Source organism: Mandrillus leucophaeus, unplaced genomic scaffold (assembly GCF_000951045.1).
Source record: "Mandrillus leucophaeus isolate KB7577 unplaced genomic scaffold, Mleu.le_1.0 Scaffold265, whole genome shotgun sequence".
Classification (NCBI taxonomy): Eukaryota; Metazoa; Chordata; class Mammalia; order Primates; family Cercopithecidae; genus Mandrillus; species Mandrillus leucophaeus.
In genome coordinates, this window is record NW_012102754.1 from 106,302 (window position 1) to 127,256 (window position 20,955).

At 47.8% G+C, this 20,955-nt stretch overlaps 1 protein-coding gene across 2 annotated transcripts in view; it reads left to right on the plus strand.

Moving 5' to 3' along the window:
- The first annotated feature begins 10,775 nt into the window (after positions 1 to 10,775).
- The window catches only part of LOC105542637 (7-alpha-hydroxycholest-4-en-3-one 12-alpha-hydroxylase), a 20,674-nt gene continuing 10,494 nt past the window's right edge, over positions 10,776 to 20,955 (plus strand). The window contains exon 1 of one of the 2 annotated variants that reach the window (XM_011984264.1): positions 10,776 to 12,456. In XM_011984264.1, coding sequence (XP_011839654.1) covers positions 11,110 to 12,456 — 1,347 coding nt within the window. In that variant the 5' untranslated portion in view covers positions 10,776 to 11,109. Of the gene's footprint in view, positions 12,635 to 20,955 lie in introns of those variants that run through there. The other variant, XM_011984263.1, reaches the window with a different exon arrangement.

Consider the following 20,955-nt stretch of genomic DNA (forward strand, 5'->3'; position numbering starts at 1 on the left):
AGTTCGAGACCAGCCTGGCCAACATGGTGAAACCCCGTCTCTATTAAAAATACAAAAACTAGCTAGACGTGGTGGCAGGTGCCTGTAATCTCTTGGGAAGCTGAGGTAGGAGAATTGCTTGAACCCAGGAGGCGGAGGTTGCAGTGAGCCAAGATTGCACCACTGCCCTCTAGCCTGGGCGGCAAGAGTCTGAAAAAAGAAATTATGGTTTAGGAGTCTGGTAGCTGGAGACTACAGGATTCTGACCCTCCCCAAATTACTCCTGGGGATAAAATCACTATTGCAAAACCTAAGACCAGTGCTTCAGATATTTTGCATACCCTGCACTTGATGAATCAGCTGGCACCACCCAGATCAATAAACTGGCTAAGCTGATGTTGTAGCCCCCACCCAGGAACTGACTCAGCACAAGAAGACAGTTTCAACTCCCTGTGATTTCATCTCTGACCAATCAGCAGTCCCAGCTTACTGGCTTCCCCCTACCCACCAGATTGTCCTTAAAAAGTCTGATCCCTGAATGCTCAGGGAGACTTATTTGAGTAATAATAACAAAACTCTGGTGTCCTGCATATCTGGCTTTGCATGAATTACTCTTTCTCTATTGCAATTCCCCTCTTTTGATAAATCAGCTCTGTCTACGCAGTGGGGAGGATGAACCCATTGGGCACTTACAATATAATGTACTTCTTTGTCTCTTATAACCTGTTTGTTGTATAATGAAACTATACCCATTAAATACTAATCCCCATTTCCCCTACCCTTCGGCTTCTGGCAACCACCATGCTTTCTGTCACTATAAATTTAAGCACTCTAGGAAACTCATTTAAGAGGAATCATACTATGTTTATCTTTTTTGTGACTGGCTTATTTCATGTCGCATAATATCTTTAAGTCTCATCTGTGTTGTAGGAAGTGTCAAAATTTCCTTCATTTTTAAGACCAAGTAAATATTCGTATATACCACATTTTATTCATTCATCTGTCACTGGTTACTTCGTTGCTCCCACCTTTTGGCTTTTGTGAATAATGCGACTATGAACATGAGTGTGCAAATATCTTGAGTTCCTGCCATCATTTCTTTTGGATATATACCCAGAAGCAGATCATGTGGTAATTCTATGTTTAATTTTTTGAGGAATCATACCATTTTCCAGAGGCTGCATTTTACATTCCCACCAGCAATATGCAAGGGTTGCAATTTCTCCACATCCTATCACTTGTTATTTTCTTTTGGTCTTTTAAAAAAATAATAGTTTTTCAGAGTTTATCTTACTTGGAGTTTGTTGAGCATCTTGAATTTGTAGATTTGTATTTTCATTGAGTTTAGGAAGTTTTCAGACATTATTTCTGTGGCAGGCCAGGTCTCACTAACGCAGGCCTCCAAAACAACTGTTTCAGTACTAAGTGGTTAAGTTAAATATTCAAAGCTGAAAGAGCCAATGCCCTTTATACAAAGACTGGAGTGTAAGAAATGCCCACCAAGAGTTTTGCCTAGGCCTTTCCTGGGCCTTGAAGCATTACAAAATAACAAAGGAATTCTTAATAGGACCCATTTAGGATTAAACAAGTTTTACTGGGGATCTGAAGGAACTCCCCAAACCTCTGTGATTTAGCAGGAGACAAGATAAGGGTAATCACCCACCGGCACCTGGACCCATTAAGATTAAGTAAATTTACTGAGGCTCCCGAGGAAAGTCTTCAGGACTCAGACCTTAGTTATAGATTATAAGTGGCATCACTTATGTCTTTAGATGAATGCACACTTCCACATAGACATATAGCTTAGAAGGTACATAAGCTCTGGAAAACTTTGTAATTTTGAGTTGGTCTGGCAATAATTTCCAGGCCTTCTCCCTGTAACCGGTTACAGAAATAAAAAACTCTCTTTCTCCCCAGTTCATCTGCATCTTGTTATTGGGCAGCAAGAAATGGCAGCCCGACCCTCAGTTTGGTCTGGGAACATTTCTTCAACTAGTCTTTCTGCCTCTTTCTTTCTCTCTTTCCTTCTGGTATTCACATTATGCATATGTTGGTCTGCTTGATGGTATATCCTGGGTCCCTTAGGCTCTGTTCACTTTTCTTTTTTTTTTTTAATTTAAGACATTTATTCAGCATCACAATCAGGCTATTACATTTAGCAATCAATAGCATGGGTGCAAAAAAAAAAAAAAAATTACATTAAAACCCTTCGTTGGAATGCTTTACACTTTCCACAGAACAGAAACTAAAATAACCAGTTATACAGTTAGTCACAAATACAGTCCTCGAGTTTTTTGCCCATATGAATATTTGTCTAAAACATGTCTTCTTTGTAGCAGCTAGGCCCTGCCACCACTGTGCTTGGCTGAGTTCACAAATCTGTGGTAACCTGTAGCTTCCATCACTTCTCTGGCTCCCCTCTCTTGCTAAGCTTTGTTTCCTAATTAAAATCTTCTCCCACTGCCATAGCTGCTGCTGCAGATGATCTGCCCGCCTCAGCCTCCCAAAGTGCTGAGATTTCAGGTGTAAACCACTGCGCCCAGATGAAAACTGACTTTATAGAGAATAAACAAAGACACCAGATCATTTCACATAATGATAAGTGTTTTGATGAAACTAAAATAGGTTAATGATACAAAGTAACTTTAAAAAGAGACTACTTTACATAGAGTAGTCAGGGAGGGCCTTTCTATAAGGTGAATTCTGAGTTGAGGCCTGAATAATTAAAAGAAACCAAGCGAGGCATATGGCACATGCCTGTAGTTCCACCTACTTGGGAGGCTGAGGCAGGCAGATTGCCTGAGGCCAAGAGTTGGAGGCCAGCCTGGACACATATTGAGATCTTATATCTTAAAAAATGAATAAATAAAATAAGTTGTATTAGTCCATTTTCACAGTGCTGATAAAGACATACCCAAGACTGGGTAATTTATAAAGAAAAGGAGGTTTAATGGACTCACAGTTCCATGTGGCTGGGGAGGCGTCACAATCATGACAGCAGGCGAAAGGCATGACTTACATGGTGGCAGATGAGAGAATGAGAACCAAGAAAAAGGGCTTTCCCCTTACAAAATCATCAGATCTCATGAGAATTACTACCACGAGAATAGTATGTGGGAAACCACCCCCATGATTCAATTATCTCCCACTGGGTCCCTCCTACACCAGGTGGGAATTATGGGAGCTACAATTAAGATGAGATTTGGGTGGGGACACAGCCAAGCCATATCACCAGTCATGCAAATAGCTAAGGAAAGAACATTTCAGGCAGAAAGAACAAGGACAAGGGACTTGAGGAAGGCCCTGGGACTGGCAGTATGGCAGTGGATGAACTCAAGTTCTGAAGTCAGACTGATTAGACTCTTGGCTGTACCACTTGCTAGTGGTGCAACTCTAGACAAGTTACTGACCCTTGAAATCTCAATTTTCTCCTCTGTAAAAGGAGGTCATTATTGCTTCATATGGTTGGGTGCATAAAATCACTGACATAGCAAGTCACAGACCAAAAAAAAAGCCCTGCTTGCAAGGTAGGCCCCTAGCTAGTGTCTGGGAACTTCACTTTCAAAGTGCGTCCAGTCAACACTTAACCAATAAGAGTAGTTCGTTATAACTTGACTATTTATACAAACATGATTTATAATGAACATCTGCTTTCCTTCCAGGAGTCTGGAATTTTAGTATATGCTCAGCAGAAGGTGCCTACACGACCAGTCCCCCAATAAAAACCTTGGGCACTGACTAACTTTTGTGCTTCCCTAGGTAGAAACATGGCACATATGTTGCTGCGTTTCCACTGCTAGGAGGAGTAAGCTTTGTGTAATCTCTCTTGGCAGGGAGAAAGAACTCGGAATCCTGCACATAGATTCCTCCAGACTCCACCTATGTCTTTTTCCCTTATGATCTGGTTATGTATCCCACCAGATGGACAGGCAGAGAATACTTGCTCTTCCTCAGGCAGAGGCTGGCTTGCCCCTGGGAATTAAGCCCATGTGGCTGCCCTCCCCACCATCTCAAGGGGCTGGGGACCAGCAACCTAGCTGTAATCAGTCTTAGTCATGATTACAAATGTATTCTGAGTCCCATGAGTTCTACGGTATCTCTGAATCGGGTTGATATAAGGACTAAACGGCAAAATACGTGAATTTAGTGTAATACTTAGCTCAAGGTAAGTTCTCAAAATAAGAATGGTGATGGTGTTGGTGGCGATGGGAATGATCAGCATAAAGCCATCCACTGGCTAGAAGCTCAACGCCAATCATACCAATTCCCACCCTATCTCTCCACCCTCTCACACTATATGCCCTCATATCTCTTGGCAAATTAGTGAATGCACAACCCAATACCTTTATAATAGCATCTCACTGCTGGCGAGTACCTCAAATTCAGTACCTCTTGTTTTGACACATCAGAATAAAGGCCCAGAAGTGTGAAACAAAATGTTCCGGGTCAGGCCATGAATTGGTAGAAGAGTTGGGACAAGAACCCAGGTTTGCCTTTTATGTCCTACACTGGCTCTACGGCAACCTGGTATAAGTGATGCAGGCTAGCAGTAAGCACAGTGACCCTTGAGCCAGGCTGTCGAGAACCCAGGCTGCCATGGAGGTGGTTCCTTCCCCTCCGGGAAAACAGAAGGAACCTGGAAAGCTAGAACGAAAAAGGAGCCATAAATAAGCCCTAAGTGAAACGATTATTACCTGCTCTAAAAGCCGGGTGAAATAGTTTCTCCCCTGTATTTCCATTTCAATGGTACTGCTTACTGCTGGGGGCGAGGCAGTGAGCAAGAGGTGGCACATACTGGGGGAGCCATCAGTATCATCCAGAGTTTAAAAAGGGGCAAACAAGACGCACGGAAGAGCTGGTGCATCCGGACTAGAGAACCCACAGCGGAGAACCCCAGTAAAGGAACCACAGCAGATAAACAGAAACCTCAGGTCAGTGCCCAGTTGCTCAAAATGCTGGGCCATATATAGAATGAGAAGTCATGGCATCGGACAGGAACATGGAACTACTAGGGCCCAGTGTAAAAAACTCAATCCACTGTCCTACCCACCATGGAATGTGCGAATGAGGTTAGCGATAAAGGATCTAACCCCCAAAACGCCCCCAGGACAACCAAAATGATGCTCTTGCCGGGCTTATGCCGTGACAACTACCAGGGGCGTGGGCCGAGGGGTAGTAGTGGGCTCAGCGCGAGTCGGAAACAGCTGCGGTGAGGTAGGAAGAAAGCAGCGCCTTCAGCACGTCCTCCCGTCGGCCCGGGACCACGCCCTTACTGAGAGCACGGCCGCCGAACTGACACGCACCGCTCCTGAGCACAAACAAGGTGCAAAGTCCCGCAGAGCGACCGCCAGAGGTCAGCAACACACTGCCTACTCCCCGCCGCGCCTCCCGGAGACGCCCTCGCGGCGGCTGCGGGGGCCGGAAGTGCACCCGCCCCTTTCCCGAGGGTCCGCGGCCCCTCTGGCCGGCCCGGAGGCCGCCTCTGTGTGTCTTTGGGCCTACCTGGCTCCGTAGCCCCAGTAGAGTTTGAGAGGATTGACTCCAATTTTGAAAAAAAGTTCTGCTGTGGGTAAAACGCTATCAAACAGCATTGCATGCTACAGAGAAATCTTTCCTAAAAGGAAGAGTCAACTGGTGCGGCAACCTCGATTGTTGCCCCGCCCCGGCCCCTGACAGATCCCAGACCCAAGGGGCGAGGAGGGGACGTGGCGCCCGCTCCCGGTGTTGGCGTGGGTTGCTGGTCCCTAGCCCCTGGGGAGGGAGAGGAGGGCAGTCCCGTGGGCTGGCTTCCCAGGGGCAAGCCAATCTCCGCCTGAGGAAGAGCTCGTATTCCTTGGCCTGTCCACCCGGCAGCCCTGCGTGGCCCTCCTGGGCTGACCCCGGACGCAAGCGCGGCTGTGCAGGCTGGTGTGAGAGGGGTTCAGTGCCACCGATGTGTCAAAGTCCAACCCCGCACAGAACCTGCCGGCTCTGCACCCTGTGGAGATTCTTTCCCCTTCTCCGAGCGCCCTGGGCTCATTGGCCCCAGGGTGGATATGCTGTCGGTACCTTGGGGCCGCCCTGCTGCATCCCCTGACCAGCACCCCCTCTTCCGCCGCTAGCACCTCCACCACGCACAATACACGTTGACTGGGTCTTGTGGTCCTCCAGGCCTCCGCTGAATCAGTGTGGCCCAATCAGTGAGGCCTTCCTGACTGCCACCTCCCTTCATGCTCTGCTCTTCTTTGCAGCATTCGTCACAATTAACAGCCATACCGCGAAGATATTGCCGGTTGAGTTTCAAACCTCCATAGTAAAATGAGTCGCACGAATTTTGTTTCCCAGGGAATATAAAAATTATGTTTAGACTGTACACCATTAAGTGTGCAAAAGCAGTATATCTAACACACACACACACACATATATAATCCCTTAATAAAAAAAAAAACTTTATTGCTAAAAAATGCTAATGATCATCTGAGCCTTCAGTGATTCCTATCTTCACCCTGGACTGATCAGGGTGGTGGTTGCTAACGGCTGGGGGCGGGGCTGTGACAATTTCTTAAAACAAGGCAACAATCGAGGTTGCCGCACCAGTTGACTCTTCCTTTTAGGAAAGATTTCTCTGTAGCATGCAATGCTGTTTGATAGCATTTTACCCACAGCAGAACTTTTTTTCAAAATTGGAGTCAATCCTCTCAAACTCTACTGCTGATTTATTAACTAACTTTATGTAATATTCTAAATTCTTTGTTGTCGTTTCAACAGTATTTCCAGCATCTTCACCAGTAGTTTCCATCTCAAAAAACCACTTTCTTAGCTCATCCATAAGAAGTTACTCCTCATCCATTCAAGTTCAATCAGGAGATTGCGGCAATTCAGTCACATCTTCTGGCTCCACTTCTAATTCTAGTTCTCTATTTCCACCCATCTGCAGTGACTTCCTCCACTGAAGCCTTGAACCCCTCAAAGTCATTCATTAGGGTTGGAATCAACTTCTTTCAAACTCTTGTTCATGTTGATATGTTAGCCTCCTCCCATGAATCACAAATGTTCTTAGCGGCGCTAAAATGGTGAATCCTTTGCATAAGGTTTTCAATTTACTTTGCCCAGATCCAGTAGAGGAATCACCGTCTACAGCAGCTATAGCCTTATGAAACGTATTTCTGAACTACTAAGACTGAAAAGTCGACATTACTCCTTGATCCATGGGTTGCAGAATGGATGTTGTGTAAGCAGGCATGAAAAACAACTTTCATCTCTTTGAACATCTTCATCAGAGATCTTGGGTGACCAGGTGCATTGTTAATGACTAGTAATACATTGAAAAGAATCTTTTTTTCTGAGCAGGTCTCAGCAGTGGGCCTAAGTAAACCATGCTGCAAACAGAGGTGCTGCCATCTGGGCTTTGTTTTGTTTGTTTGTTTGTTTTGAGACAGGGTCTCACTCTGTCACCCAGGCTGAAGTGCAGTGACATGATCTTGGCTCACTGCAGTTTTATCCTCCCAGGTTCAGGTGATCCTCCCACCTCAGCCTCCCAAGTAGCTGGGACCACAGGCATGCACCACCATACCTGGCTAAATTTTGTAATTTTTGTAGAGACAGGGTTTCGCCACGTTACCCAGGCTGGTCTCCAAGCAATCCACCTGCCTTAGCCTTCCAAATTGCTGGGATTACAGGCGCGAGCCACCACACCTGGCCTTGTTACTGATAGAGTACAGGCAGAGTAGATTTAGCATAATTCCCAAGGGCCCTAGGATTTTCAGAACGGTCATGAGCATTGGCTTCAGCTGAAAGTCACCAGCTACGTTAGCCCCTAAAAAGAGAGTCATCCTACCCTTAGAGGCTTTGAAGCAGGGCATTGACTTTGCTCTAGGAAAGTCCTTAGATGGTCTCTTCTTCCAATATAAGGTCGTTTCATCTACATTAAAAATCTGTTGTTTCAAGCCTGTAATCCCAGCACTTTGGGAGGCCGAGACGGGCGGATCACGAGGTCAGGAGATCGAGACCATCCTGGTGAACACGGTGAAACCCCGTCTCTACTAAAAAATACAAAAAACTAGCCGGGCGAGGCGGCGGGCGCCTGTAGTCCCAGCTACTCGGGAGGCTGAGGCAGGAGAATGGCGTAAACCCAGGGGGCGGAGCTTGCAGTGAGCTGAGATCCGGCCACTGTACTCCAGCCCGGGCGACAGAGCCAGACTCCGTCTCAAAAAAAAAAAAAAAAAAAAAAATCTGTTGTTTAGTGTAGCCGTATTCATCAATTATCTTAGCTACATCTTTTGGCTAACTTGCTGCAGCTTCCTCATCAACACTTGCTGCTTCACATTGCACCTCTATGTTGTAGAGATGGCTTCTTTCCTTAAACCTAATGAACCAGCCTCTGCTAGCTTCAAACTTTTCTCCAACTGCTTCATCACTTTCAGCCTTCATAGAATTGAAGAGAATTAAGACCTTGCTCTGGATTAGGCTTTGGCTAAGGGAATGTTGTAGCTGGTTTGATCTATGCAGGCCACTAAAACTTTCTTCATATCAGCAATAAAGCTGTTTTTCTTATTGTTCCTGTATTCACTGGAGTAGCACTTCTAATTTCCTTCAAGAACTTTTCTTTTGCATTTACAACTTAAATAACTGTGCAGTGCAACAAACCTAGATTTCAGCCTATCTTGGCCTTCCTCACTAAGCTTAATCATTTCTGGCTTGTGATTTAAAGTGAAATTTAAAGCGATTTAAAGTGCAGCTCTGCCTTTCACTTGAACACTTAGATGCCATTGTAAGGTTATTAGTTGGCCTAATTTCAGCATTGCTGTGTCTTGGGAAATAGGAAAGCCCAAGGAGAGATAGAGAGAGGGGAGAACAGCTGGTCAGTGGAACGGTCGGAATACACACAACATTTACCAATTAAGTTTGCATCATACATGGGCCCAGTTCATGGTGCCCCAAAACAATTACAATACTAGCATATCACAGATCACCATAACAGCTGTAATGATAATAATGAAAAAAAATGAAATATTGTGAGAATTACAAAATGTGACACAGAGACACAAAGTTAGCATAAACTGTTGGAAAAATGGTGCCAATAGACTTGCTCAACGCAGGGTTGCCACAAACCTTCAATTTGTAAAACACACAGTATCTGTGAAGTGCAATAAAGCAATGCACAATAAATGAGAAATGCATGTGTAATTACTTTGGGCGGTGATTTAATATCTTTCTCCCTCCATTAGACCATAAACTGCAAGAGGGCAGGGATTGTGTCTATCTCATTCACGATTATAATCCCAGATCTTAGCAACATTTCTGCCAGTAAGTGCCCAATAAATATCTAGTGAATGGATAGATGGGGCTTCTCCAAGGAAGGAGAGAATGAATGGATGAGTGTGGGTTAATGAATGAGGTAAGAATGAATGTGAAATAATGGTTCATCCACTAAAAAATAGGGGACACGGTTCAGTTCATTGGATTTGGCCCAGTTTCTGACAGAATTCTAAGGTTAAGGAGAGTTGATGATGCCAAGTACTGTGGTGGTCCTGAGCAATTAAAGAGGGATTCTGGGAAGCAGAGTGTGGACAGTTCCAACTCCCTGCCAAGGGGAAGCTCATGGGCAAAGGAAGCTCACTCCAGAGGGGATATGGAAGTTCCATACCCTCTTTTGTCTGAAGAGCTGAAGTCCCTGTTTCAGGTGGTTAGGAATTTAAAAAGTAATTTGGAGGTTATCAGAACTGATTGAATTGAGTTTGAACCTCACCTATTGCAACAGTGGGCCAGACTGCTTGACTAATGCCTTGGTGTCAATCGTACAGCTTTCTCCTTCTTGAGCTGCTGGCAGGCACCTGGCCTGACATGTCTCAGAAGGCCCTTAGTCAATGATCAGCTTATCTCAAGGCCTCGAGCCAGGGCAGCTGTCAAAGAGGGTCCCCACTGCATTCTGCACCTAGATCCTCATTGTGAAATGAAGTATGAAGCGACTGAGTAAGATCCCTATCGTCTCTGACATTTTACAATTCCAGGATTCTGCCTTCTTGTCAGAGAAGTGTACAGGCAAGCAGTCGGGCAGGTGAGAGGGCTGCAGGTGAGAGGCCCAGCCTGTGCTTGAAGAGTCGTCATCTGGGAGGCTCTGTGGCCTCCTCAGATGAATTCATTCACACTAATACCCCAAGATGGAGTCAACACCCCCTCCAGAAGTTCAGCCTTCTCAGTATCTAAAGCCCCAGCATCGATGCCTCTTATCTTTGGATTGGGGTCAGAGCTCTTGTGGAAGGGCATACAGTAATTCTTCACTTGCCTTTGACTGTGTACTGTGTGCACATGGAGGTAGGAGCAGACATGACTTCAACAAGGCCATGCCCCCTTGGCAAACATCTTTGAGACCAGAGAGGAAGATAGACTAGGGAAAGGATGAGGAGATAAGCACAGGGCTGCCGTGAGGTCCAGGGGAGCGGGCAGAGGTAAGAGAAAAGGCTTTAGGATACTAACTAACATATATGGAGCACTAGCATGAGCCAGGCACTATTCTAAGTGCTTTGCAGGCTTTATCTCTTTTTGCCTCACAACAGCACCTATGAGGCACTATAATTATCCCTACTTCACAGATGAAGGAATGGAGGCACAGTGAGGTTAAGTCACTTGACCAAGGGGGCCAACTAGTAATGGAGGCATTTGTTGCATCTTCTAAAGATGATGAAAGAGTACATGTGAGATTTTGTAAGTGCTTGATTCATTTCTACCGAATGAACTGGCAAATAAATAAATGCATATGTAAATGGGGGCGTAAATAGTCAGTCAGCCACGGGGGTGGGAGTGGGATCAAGGCAGGCTTAGAGAGAAGGTGCAAGAGCTGAGTCTGAAAAAGCCAGAGCAAAGTATGAAGCTGGTGAGCAGCTGTGACCATAGCTGGAGGCTTCTCTTTGAGCTTTCTCCTGGTTACCTCCTCCTCCCCTACATGACCAGTCAGCCAAGTGTTAAGTCCAGGGGAACATTTTGCTGCTTCCAAGTACTGTCTCGCTAGTGTTATTTGCCATAACTTGTGGCCACAGGGCAAGGTCCAGGTGCTCAGACCTTTACCTCCTGGACTTTCCAAGGCCTCCCAAAGCTCTCTGGCACCCAGGGAACGGTGTGTGTGTCGAGAGCTTAATCCGCGGGAGCATAGCCATGGTGCTCTGGGGTCCAGTGCTGGGAGCTCTGCTGGTGGTCATTGCTGGATACCTGTGCCTGCCAGGGATGCTCCGACAACGTAGGCCACGGGAGCCCCCTCTGGACAAGGGTACTGTGCCCTGGCTTGGCTATGCCATGGCTTTCCGGAAGAATATGTTTGAATTTCTGAAGCGCATGAGGAGCAAGCATGGGGATGTGTTCACAGTGCAGCTAGGGGGCCAGTACTTCACCTTTGTCATGGACCCCCTCTCCTTTGGCCCCATCCTCAAGGACACACAGAGAAAACTAGACTTTGGGCAATATGCGAAAAAACTGGTGCTGAAGGTATTTGGATACCGTTCAGTGCAAGGGGACCATGAGATGATACACTCAGCAAGCACCAAGCATCTGAGGGGGGATGGCTTGAAGGATCTTAATGAGACCATGCTGGACAGCCTGTCCTTTGTAATGTTGAAGTCAAAAGGCTGGAGTCTGGATGCCAGTTGCTGGCACGAGGACAGCCTCTTTCACTTCTGCTATTATATCTTGTTCACAGCTGGCTACCTGAGCTTGTTCGGCTACACGAAGGACAAGGAGCAGGACCTGCTACAGGCAGGAGAGTTATTTGTGGAGTTCCGCAAGTTTGACCTTCTTTTCCCCAGGTTTGTCTACTCCCTGCTGTGGCCCCAAGAGTGGCTAGAAGTGGGCCGACTCCAGCGTCTCTTTCACAAGATGCTCTCCGTGAGCCACAGCCAGGAGAAGGAGGGCATCAGCAACTGGCTGTGCAACATGCTTCAGTTTCTGAGGGAGCAGGGGGTACCCTCAGCTATGCAGGACAAGTTCAACTTCATGATGCTGTGGGCCTCCCAGGGGAACACGGGGCCTACCTCTTTCTGGGCTCTCTTGTTCCTCCTGAAGCACCCAGAAGCTATTCGGGCTGTGAGGGAGGAAGCTACCCAGGTCCTGGGTGAGGCCAGACTGGAGACCAAGCAGTCCTTTGCCTTCAAACTCAGTGCCCTGCAACACACCCCAGTTCTGGACAGTGTGGTAGAGGAGACACTGAGGCTGAGGGCTGCACCCACCCTCCTCAGGTTGGTTCATGAAGACTATACCCTGAAGATGGCCAGTGGGCAGGAGTATCTATTCCGCCGTGGAGACATCCTGGCCCTCTTTCCCTACCTCTCAGTGCACGTGGACCCTGACATCCACCCGGAGCCCACTATCTTCAAGTACGATCGCTTCCTCAACCCTAATGGCAGCCGGAAAGTGGACTTCTTCAAGGCAGGCAAGAAGATCCACCACTACACCATGCCCTGGGGTTCGGGTGTTTCCATCTGCCCTGGGAGGTTCTTCGCACTCAGTGAGGTGAAGCTCTTTATCCTGCTTATGGTCACACACTTTGACTTAGAGTTGGTGGACCCTGACACACCACTACCCCATGTTGACCCGCAGCGCTGGGGTTTTGGCACCATGCAGCCCAGCCATGATGTGCGCTTCCGCTACCGCCTGCGTCCTATAGTGTGAGCTCGGCCAAGCCAGCTGCAAACCTGGCCAGAGGGATTCTATTGGGTCTCTCACCTGTTCTCACCCCTCTGCAGCCCAAGCCCCCATTGGCCACCCTTCCTTCTGGTCCTGTGGCACCCCCTACCTCTGTTCTGCCTGTCCTCACTCTCTCCCTGCCTAGTCATCTGACAAGTTTATCATTCTCTTTAAAATACCATCTCTCAGAGTGGGTTCTGCTGAACCCTCCTCTCACAGGAAGTCCAGGGGAAGGGGGAGTATCTGTGGGCAACTTGGTTTGGGAGATGATGCCTGCCTGGAGAAGTCCTGAGTACAGAAACTGGTTCCCCCCAGACATGAGTAACATGGCATCTTGCAAACATCAGCCTCCATCCTCCTACCTTGCTTTAGTTTTTTCAGCGACACTTATCGCATATCCTATGGAATTCAGGCTCTTAGAACAGTGTCATCCAATATAAATATGAAGCAAGCTACATGAGTAGTGGGGTTTTTTGGTTTTGTTTGTTTGTTTATTTGTTTGTTTGTTTTGAGACAGAGTCTTGCTCTGTTGCCCAGGATGGAGTGCAATGATGCGATCTCTGTTCACTGCAACCTCTGCCTCCTGGGTTCAAGCAATTCTCCTGCCTCAGCCTCCTAAGTAGCTGGGATTACAGGTACGTGCCGCCTTGCCCAGCTAATTTAGTTTCCTGGTAAACACATTTTTAGAAAGTAAAATGAAACAGAATTCATTTTTATAATATACTTTACTTATCCAATATATCCAAAATATTGACATTTCAACGTGATCACTATTAAAAATTTTAACGAAATAGTTTTTACCTTCCCTTTTTCATCCTGTCTTCAAAGTCTGGTATGTACTGTATTTTTGCAGCTCTTCCCAGTTCAGGTGGCTGCCCTATTGGATGGCACAGGTCTAGAGAAACGCTACCTTTTTTTTTTTTTTTTTTTTTTTTTGAGACAGTCTCGCTCTGTTGCCCAGGCTGCAGTGCAGTGGTGTGATCTTGCCTCACTACAACCTCTGCCTCCAGGATTCAAGTAATTCTCCTGCCTCAGTCTTCTGAGTAGCTGGGATTACAGGCTCACCCCACCACACTCAGCTAGTTTCTGTATTTTTAGTAGAGACAGCGTTTCACCATGTTGGCCAGGCTGGTCTCGACCTCCTGACCTCAGGTGATCCGCCTGCTTCAGCCTCCCAAAGTTCTGGGATTATAGGCACGAGCCACTGCACCCAGCCAGGATGCCTTTAATGTCGGAATTATTCAAGATCCCTCCTCAGTGCCCATGTCTCCCCCACCTCAGGGTACTGTCAACCCTCCCTTGGTTTCCATGATCATTGCTGAACTCAGAGCTTTCTCCTATCCCCAGACCCCCATGGGAGTCTCCCAGCACCTCTGACTCAGCTTGGCCAATGCAGAACTTGGCATCTGAGCCCCTGCCTCTTCCCTGAACCACTTGTTCTCCTGATTTCCCTGCTCTCTCTGCTCAGAACACTACCAATCACCCCATCTCCCAGAGACACTCTCCCTCCTCCTCTTTCACCTTCATACAAGCAGGCCTCCGTCCTGTCAGTACACCCCCTGTGATGCCTCTGAAATGTGTACCCTCTTCCCTTCTCCTACTGTCATTCTTATACCTGTGACCTTTGCATTTCTCTTCTACGCTGCTGCCAGAGGCTTTTTTGCCAAAAGCACTTCTGATTGTTACTCTTTTACTTTCCTGGTTCCCCTTCAACTTCACACACTTGATATTTAAATTTTGTCACAGATGGTCCCCCTTGCCTTCACATACTTGATGTTTAAACTTTGTCACGGTTGGTCTCCAAACTCCCCGACTTTGCAAACTTTCTCCGATGAAACCATCCCTAAAGTAGAGGTATTGCTTTTCCCGCCCATCCCAGTGCCAGCTACTCCTTCCTGGAAGCCTTCCTGGATTTCACTCATCCCATCCTCTGGCCAGAAATGGCCTCCAAACTGTGAAGCTCCTGCAGCACCATTTGTACCATAGCATATCTGTTACGTGTCGTTGCTTTCTGTATCTTGGTTTCTGCCTGCTGCCCACTTCCCCAGACTGAAGCCTACTGGAATATGGTATTTTATTCATTTCTGACCTCCAATTCCCTAAGTGAAGATTAAATGTTAGAAACCTGACTTCTAGTCTCAGCTAATTTGCTTTCTGTCCTCAAATCATTTCCTGGCCTTAGCCCTCCAATCTATGAAATGAAGACAACGCCCCTTCCCAGCGTGCTTACCAGTGCTGCAAGAGGGTGAGGGGGTGGCTGCCATAGCTGCAGCTGGCTGATGGCAGGGCCCCAGCTGGAGCTGGGACAGGAGAAAGAACGATTGTGGGAACTGGATAGAGGGTCTTGGAGGAGGTCGGCCCAGGCTGCATGGACCCCCTGACCCAGTGATGAGCCAGTGGAGCTTCTCTCTGCTACTTCTATCTTACATCTCTGGCAGCCTCACATTTCTCCTCAGGCTGCCTGTTCTTCTCTGCCAAGAGAGTAGGCAGGGGTCTGAGCTGGGATGAGAGTCTGTCCCCAACCCTGGGCCAGGGCTTGCCTTTCTCTGAGGTCAGCTGCCCATACATGCTGATGTCTGCCTGGGGCTTGATAAAGCTCTGCCTGGTTAGGAGAAGCTGAGATATCCCAGCCTATTCCACAAGGACCAGGAGCACAAGGAGAAGAGTTGAGTAGGGGGCATGGAAGGAGGAGAAAGGAGCTGGAAGGTGGAAGACTGTCCATGGGAAACGTACCAATGACGCCTCTGCCCAGCCAGGCCCTGTGCCCAGTACAATGGGGCTGGGGTTATGGGGAAGCAGGAACAGAGCCTTCACACACCTCCTTGGCCCTCCCTAGACCTTGGTGCTATGTCTCCTTTTATGCCTCACACCCAAGGGAATATGGACCAGGATTGGCCTGTGGATTGGCTGGGGTGGGGCTGAGGGCCTGAGTTCCCTGAGTCAGGACCAGAAGGTCTCAACTGGGAGTGACCATGTGCAGATAGGAACTTAATGGACCCTGTGGCCTTTCTGAGAGCCCCAGAGGAGATGCTTGGGACCAAGGGAAGCCTCAGCGGGTGAGGTGTGAGGTGAACACAAGTGTACCATCCTGCAGTCAGCGATATCCAGCATAACTACAGGCCCTCCAGGAAGCAAGAGCCCCCAAGGATTGGAGTGTGGGCAGGGCGCCCAATGCCCCATGCCCACCTGCTGGCATGGGAGGGGCCCGTGGCACATGTAGCTCTCTCCCCCCTGCACGAGGACTGCTGCAGCCAACCCTGGCAGAGGCCTTGAGGCAGGAGGAAGACTGCGACCACCAAGGATGCCTCTAGTCACCACCCGCCCAACCCAGTCATTCTGCCCCCAATTCCTCATTTCTATGCCAAATGTTTTCTTCCTCTCATCCTTTTCCTCATCAGGACCTCAGAGGAAAGTCCACTAAATGTGTTCTCTCTGAAGATGGTTTATAATAAAGCAAGATCAGGGGTGGCTTTCCAATGGTGGAATTTCAGGCACCTGGGAAAGAAAAGAGATGCTTTTCTCATAGAGAATGACTGGAGTCAAAACATCACATTTCATGGCGTTGAACATGGGCAGCAGCCCTGCCCATGGGCAAAGCAACTTCTACGCTTCTCCCTAGGTCAGCCCATGGAAAGAACCCACCTTGCCTCAGAGCCTGAGGGTCAGAGGAATTCTGATTGCTTTCCTGAGACCCCTGGGAAAGGTTTGAGCAGTGCAGTTAGGGAGCCAGACCTTGTCAGGCCTTTGGGGAGACAGACAGCAACAGGAGGAACCAAGACCCAGACCAGAAAGTAAGGCTGGGATGGAGAGGGCTTTATCCTGGCCTGGGCTGTGAGAGCTGCCGAGCTGCTCTCAAACTATATAGCACCTAAGACAGTGACAGAGAATGAGGTACCTGCAGCTAGCCCTTGCCCTCTCCTTTGGACATAGGCTTCAGGGCACTACTTGCTATATTCTTGCCTTTTGCAGCAAGTACACACTCACACATACATAGAGAAAGGCATGAAAGAACAAATAGGACTGGGTGAAGTGGCTCACGCCTGCAATCCCAGCACTTTGGGAGGCCGAGGTGGGCACATCACTTGAGCTCAGAAATTCGAGACTAACCTGGCCAACATGGTGAAACCCTGTCTCTAAAAATACAAAAATTAGCTCATGCCTGTAATCCCATCTACTCAGAAGACTGAGGCACAGGAATTGCTTGAACCTGGGAGGCAGAGGTTGCAGTGAGCTGGGATCATGTCACTGCACTCCAGCAAGACTCTGTCTCAAAAAAAGAAAGAATAGGAAACTTGCAGGCACATAACCAGACCCACTTGGACACAGTGACACAGCTGCATCATAACCACATACACAACCATATATACTATGCACAGCCCACACAGCAACACAGACACATGCACACATACTTCCCAGACACATAGACACACAGACACACACAAATCCACCAAGGCTGGTGTGACAAGCCCTGCTGGGTGTCCCTTGCCTGACATCCTCTCTGTGCATCATGGGCACAAAGTCAGGGCCTCCGAGCACCTAGACCCTGTTGGTACAGCTCAGGCTATATCTCACCAGCCAGGCCGGCAAACAAACAGAAGTTCCTTGTAGGACAAGATTTCCAGAGCTCTGAAGTAGAATTCCATCCTCCGCATCCTCAAACAAATATCCACCTTCAGACCTAGAGCTTCATTTCCCAGGGAACTAGGAAGCTCAGAGTCCTTCCTGATGGTGGGGAATTGGGGGCCTTGAGGAGAGAGAACTAAAGGCAGAGCTGAGAGAGACTGGATGTGGGGAAGGCACAGGGCAACTTGTGCTACATCAAGAGACCACCAGACGGCACGTGACACATGTGCTATGACTACGCCATCAAAAGCTCAGGGGAAGAGAAGAAACAGCGGGAGAAGAAACAGCGGGCAGAATACTGCTTGCCTGTTCAATCCTCTATCAGCCATTGACTCAAAAAAACAAAAAAAAACAAAAAAAACTTATCCATTCATTCCAAAAAGAATCTACTATACTCTGAGCATGTATTGAAGCACAGGGGATGCAGAGTTTACACATGGCAAAGTCCCTGCTCTCATGGAGCTTATGTTCACCCAGCCGTCTGTTCTCCTCCCCTCCATTCCATCCACCAAAAAGTTTCCTTTCCTGTGTGCCAGGTTCCACGTTCAATTGTGCAGGGCAGACATGGTGGGACGTGTGCAGGTTGCACCAGGTAGTTCCATGAGGTGGAAAGAGCAGTTGAGTGCTTTAGAAGCTCGAGAAAGAGAGATGCCATGTGGGCAGGTAGCTCCCTGGGGAAAGGCTTCTCAGTGGATGTGTCGGGGGGCAGGGAGAATGCCAAACATTAGAGATATGAAGAGAAAAGCACTGGGCACAGTATATCAGTCAGGAATCTTTAGGTTGCAAGTAACAAAACAACATGACTCCACATGGAAAGGAATTTATTGGTTCTTGTAACTGTCGAATCCAAGATTGGGACGAGCTTCAGAGGTGCTTTGTTTCTGAGGCTCAAACAGTGCCCTCAGGATCTGCTCACTCACATGCGCTATCTCCTTCACCTTCTGAAGTTTGGGTGGAGGAAGGAGTAGCTCCAGATCTCAAACCCTCTCAGCTTCAGTTTCATGCCTCTCTTCTCGCATGTTCTAGTGACATCGCACTTCATTGGCTCTGCCTGGGTCACGTGCCCACCCCTAAAAAATTCACCATGACCAGGGAAATGTGAAGGCAGTAACTGACCCATGTCCCATGCTCCACCCAACCTCCTCTCAAAACACAAGGCAGAGTGACCGAGCAGTGGTGTCCCAGAGAAAGTGAGATTCAGTTATAAAACAAGGGAAGGGAATACCTGGCTGGAAACTATCCTGATTACATGAGGGTGCCCACAAGAGCAAAGGCATAGAAGTTGAAATGTTCCGGAAATGAAAAGGGAATGGAGGAGTATGAGGGCTGGAAGATGTATGGGGTCCTATTTGCAAAAGCGCTAGCCTTGACATCAGACAAAGATTTTGGACTTGATTGTGCAGGTCCCAGGGAGATCTGAAGGCTCCTGAGATGGGGCCCAGGCCAAGCGTGTTCACTGCCTCCTTCTGCAGACTGCACATGGTCCTGGGACATTCCCTGGGCAGAGCACTTCCAGACCCTCCTGATTGCCAGATGCTGGGGACACCATCAAGGCTACAAGAATGGTCCTTTTAATAGTATTTCCCAGCTGGACTACAGAGAATGTGGAACCCTGGTGAGTGGAGGACCTTGGGCTCTTTTTCCCCAGCAATGCCAGAAGGAAAATGCTTCCTCCTCCACCCGTGCATTTAACAGACACTTTCTGAAAACCTACACACTAGGCCCTGTGTTAGGGGGTTGGGTACAGCAGTGAGCCTAACCAAGATCCCCACCTTGTGGAATTCACCTGGGACAGTGTGGGTGGGGACAGTAGCACTGACCCTCACAAATAGGAAAAACATATACAACGTCTGAAAGAAATAAGTGCTATTGAAAAAATTAAAACATAGAGCATCAGGAAGATCAGGAGCATCAGAGATGGGTGAGTTTGTGTTAAATAGGTTGGACAGGTGAGTGAAAGGTGAGATCTGAGCTAAGACCTCAGGAGGTGAGAGAGTGAGCCAAGCAGACAGCTGAGAGGAGGGCAGTCCAGGAAGAGGAATCCCCAGGGGGATGTGTCAGGCGTGTTTGAGATCAGTTGTGTCTGGAGCACTGGAGGCTGGTGGACATAAGGGCAAAGAGTGTAGCCAGGGCGGGTGCAGATCACAGATCACATAGGCCTTAAAGGATTACCGTAAGGAGTTGAGCTTGTTAAATAAAAACTATGGGAGGCCATTGTTTGGACTAAGCTCCTGCACTAGGTCCCAGCTGACCAGACCGAACCAAAATGGAATCTGTTGTATGAAAGTTCCATTTCCTCAAACCGAAACTAAGTTGTTATCTGACCTTTGAGACTCCTGGAGACAGAGTTAACAGCCAAATTCCCAAACATGACAGTTTCAGTTGACGTGATAATGCAGACAGTAACCAAGCTCATGATAATGAAGTTTCCCCTGTTTTAATCATCATTAAAAAGTAAACTGATGTCAAACACTCTGTTCCAGCCGTATATAGAAAGTAACTTTGAAATGACCAGTCTGGCCCTGTACAGTGGCTCACGCCTGTAATCCCAGCACTTTGGGAGGCTGAAGCAGGCAGATTGCTTGAGCCAAGGGGTTCCAGTCCAACCTGGGTAACATAGTGAGACCCTGTCTCTACAAAAAAATATAAAAATTAGCCAGGTGTGGTGGTGTGCTCCTGCAGTCCTAGCTACTTGGGGGGCTGAGATGGGAGGATCACTTGAGCTCAGGAGGTGGTGGCTGCAGTGAGCCATGATTGTGGGAGTGGACTTCAGCCTGGGTGACAGAGTGAGACCCTGTGTCAAAAAAAAAAAAAATTTTCTTTTTTTTCTTCATTTCTTCCTGCTTTCGACAGCCCTTTCCTGTCTATAAAACTAACTTCTTCCACCCAGCTCATTGGAATACTCTTTCTATTTTATGTAGTGAATCTGTTCCTGATTCAATGAGTGTATCGCCTGATTCTAGAGTTGCCAATAATGCTGAGACCTTGAAACTAAATTTGTTATAATCTGGTGTTTTGATAGGCTGATGCTCTGAGGAAGGAGGGAGTAAAGACTGAGAGTGTCAGGATCACTCTGGCTGCTAGGTGCAGATGAGAAGGGAGGAGAGCAAGAGAGAGGAAGCACAGGGGCCAGCTGAAAAACTATTGCAGCAATTCTCCAGCCTGGCCAACATGGTGAAACTCCATTTCAAATAAAAATACAAAAATTAGGGCCAGGCATGGTGGCTCACACCTGTCATCCCAGCACTTTGGGAGGCCAAGGCGGGTGGATCCCGAGGTCAAGAGATCAAGACCATCCTGGCCAACATGGTGAAACCTTGTCTCTACTAAAAATACAAAAATTAGCTGGGCATGGTGGCAGGCACCTGTAGTTCCAGCTACTCAGGAGGCTGAGGCAAGAGAATCGCTTGAACCCAGAAGGTGGAGGTTGCAGTAAGCTGGGATTGCACCATTGCTCTCCAACCTGGGCAACAAGAGTGAGACTCCATCTCAAAAAAAAAAAAGAAAAAAGAAATAAAAAGAAAAAGAAATACAAAAATTAGCTGGGCGTGGTGGCAGGCGCCTATAGTCCCAGCTACTTGGGAGGCTGAGGCAGGAGAATCGCTTCAACCCGAGAGGAGGAGGCTGCAGTCACTGCACTCCAGCCTGGGCAACACAGCAATAGAGCAAGACACTGTCAGAAGGAAGGAAGGAAGGAAGGAA